General features: G+C 42.2%; 1 protein-coding gene across 1 annotated transcript in view; it reads right to left on the bottom strand.

Moving 5' to 3' along the window:
• Positions 1–693, bottom strand: part of ACO2 (aconitase 2, mitochondrial) — a gene marked incomplete at its 5' end in the record, with an annotated part of 16,126 nt that extends 15,433 nt beyond the window's left edge. The window contains one exon of the mRNA XM_010083436.1: positions 521–693. Within this exon, the coding sequence (XP_010081738.1) occupies positions 521–693 (173 nt within the window). The remainder of the gene's footprint in view (positions 1–520) is intronic.
• Positions 694–2,786: the final 2,093 nt, after the last annotated feature.

Below are 2,786 nucleotides of genomic sequence, written 5' to 3'. Positions count from 1 at the left end.
GACAACTTAGCAGGCACACAAGCCTCTACCAGCAGATTAAGGTCACTATATTTACGTATGCTACGAATTCCTAGCCCTCCTTTCCATGCCTAACGCCTACAGTGGAACACAGGAGAACATTCACTGTCGAAACATGGTGCAAAGGAGCATTAGCCTATAATGACTGCTGCCCACACACTGCTTCCCCAGAAACGATCAAGGACCAATATGAAGGCTCTTCAAAGAGGGCACTAAGCAAAGAGTACAGAGCCCTCTCTAGCACCTCCTCTGCACTGGCGTGGTTCTCTGCATGTCATGGTGCTTCTTCATAACCTTCAACCCTCCTCAGAGCACCCCGCCACTACCTGGGGACACTACAACTCATGTTTCACTACATTTGTGATTGCCACCGCTCAAAACTGGGCTCCCTAGTAAATATTCCCAATGCCAAGACCCCAGGACATTTTCTTCCTCCTCTCCCATCCCTGCAGAGCTAAATTCTGCACACTGACCCCTCCTCTCTTCCCTCCTCCACTCTTACCTCTTACGGACAATGTTGATGTTCTTCTCCAGCTTTTCATAATTTATGTATTCATTAGGCTCAAAGTGGCTCATGGCCACCTTGGCTCGTTGGCACAGGACAGGAGCAACATGGTACCGTCGTATCCCACTATTCAAGGCATGCTGGAAAAAGGAGAGTATTAGCACCAGAATCTTGCAGAATTAATTCCTATAACATATCAATAAACCAATTGTTTTTCAGTTGTTATTCTCGGTATTTTAAGGAACAAAAAAATTGCAAAGGTTTTTAAAGGCACCCAATGAACATTTGATCGTACAATCCTGTGTACTACGTTAAAGTGAGACACCAGGTTACCCAGAACGGGTAGCATTTACCAAATTATTTTACATTTCTACTTATAGCACCAGATGCCTTACGCTTTCAGGGAGAAATCTGCTCTCAGTCAATGCTGAAATAATTCTTAAGCAAACACCAGTTTGCTATATTCCTGACATACTCCAGCTATGGTGGAGAAGAGCCTATGCAGTTTCCAAGGCAAGGTGACCCTAGGTTTGTATTTACTCACTGGTATTGATTGAAGGACTGGCAGGTGACACAGTATGGGACCGAGCAGATACCTGTCTATTCCACCATCACATACCAGGTTCCCTGTGCAGGGTCCCTACATACTGTTACAAAGCTTATTATATTTCCACATAAGGTGACCCGTGTTTCAATGCTAGCTAGAGTGACTTTGACGTACGTGCCTGGTCTACACTGTAATGCAGAGCAGGAGAGAGGCAAGATGTGGAACAAACACACCAGGTTCACCAACCTGGCTGTGCAGATCCACGTGCTATTTATCTTCACTCTCACAAAGGCATCCTCACTAAGAAAAGACTTGCACTTGCCATGCAGGTGAATTAACAGCAGTACAGATGAAGTACACTGTGAGCTGAACACATCATCAGAACATGCCATGGAAAAAAAAGCCCAGATTTCACTTAGTAGCCTCCACAGTGGAACAGGTCCCTGGAACATGGGAGAAGGGCAGGATAGCGGGACATCTTTACAGCACCTGACCTGAAAGAGACCGGTCAGCGCCCAGGGTTAAAAGGCTCTCATGCAGCTTTGAAAACTGAGTCAGAGGGCAGCCTCCATAAAAACTTCCAAGAATTTGGCACATGCATTTCTTACATCCTTTGAAAGTCTCAGTCATTGGCCCTAGAAGTCTGGAAACAGACTGAAGACAAGAGTTCAGAGTTCTTCCTCCTCCAGTATTACACTTTAATATTAATCCTTTTTTTTCTATTCATCCTCAACTTCAGCATTACAAGGTTTTGATAAGGCAATCAACATAGCAGTATTGCACTAAATACCCCTTTTGTATGTGTGATTGTAGATTAGCAAGTATTCTTTATGCAGAACACAATCACAGTACCTACTGCTGCTTTTGTGTTGTCAAAAATGCTAATCAATTCTTTAGATCTGTTCAAGCACTTTTAATTTTTCCTTGTGAATATTTTTTCCAGTTTTCATGTTACCAGCATTGAAAACATTGCCTGAAATAGTCACGATCAATGAGACATCACCAATTTTTATCCACATCTCTTGTTTTATTGTCCTTTTGATAACATTTGTTAGTATCTTACACAATAAAAAAATCAGGAAATCTAGGCAAGATCATAAGAGCCAGCACATGAGGAGTAAGGGTGTAGTTCGCTTTTTCACCAAACAATCCTAAGCTATTAGATAAACAGCTTTTGGTAGGAGCCATACAGACCTACAGCAGCTGCACACCACTTTTATTAAAGAATATCTGAAGTAAGTGAACATGCGGTACAAGAGAGGGCACTGCTCCTCCAGGAGTGCAAATTAAACCCAGTCATCAAATTTCACTGTGCTGCACTTAAGCTTAGAACTTCCAGAAAGTATCACAGGTGTCAGAGTTGAGACTTTTCTTTCTTCCACCAGCAAAAAGAAACCCCAAACAAACAAAACACCCCCAAGCTTCTAATTGTTTAACATACATAAGCTGCTCTTTCCTAGTAGCCACATAACTTCTGTGTTTGTTTTGTTCTGCCCCCTTTAAAAACAAAACAAAACAAAACAAACCCCCAAAAAAACGTAAGCATCTACCCACTACAATTAATGCTGTGGAAATATCTTTACCTCACAAGATATCCACTATCTTGTGAAAGTATCCAACTGCTGGAGTGACTGGAAAAAACACTGAGGGATTTCATCAATTTTAATGGAAAATATTTTGGTTTAATGCAGTAATTCCTTCTACACCCCCACCCCC

The sequence above is a fragment of the Pterocles gutturalis genome, unplaced genomic scaffold (assembly GCF_000699245.1).
Source record: "Pterocles gutturalis isolate BGI_N339 unplaced genomic scaffold, ASM69924v1 scaffold42910, whole genome shotgun sequence".
In the NCBI taxonomy this organism is placed as follows: domain Eukaryota; kingdom Metazoa; phylum Chordata; class Aves; order Pterocliformes; family Pteroclidae; genus Pterocles; species Pterocles gutturalis.
The sequence above is the reverse complement of the archived record's forward strand: the minus strand, read 5'-3'. Positions and strand labels throughout refer to the sequence as shown.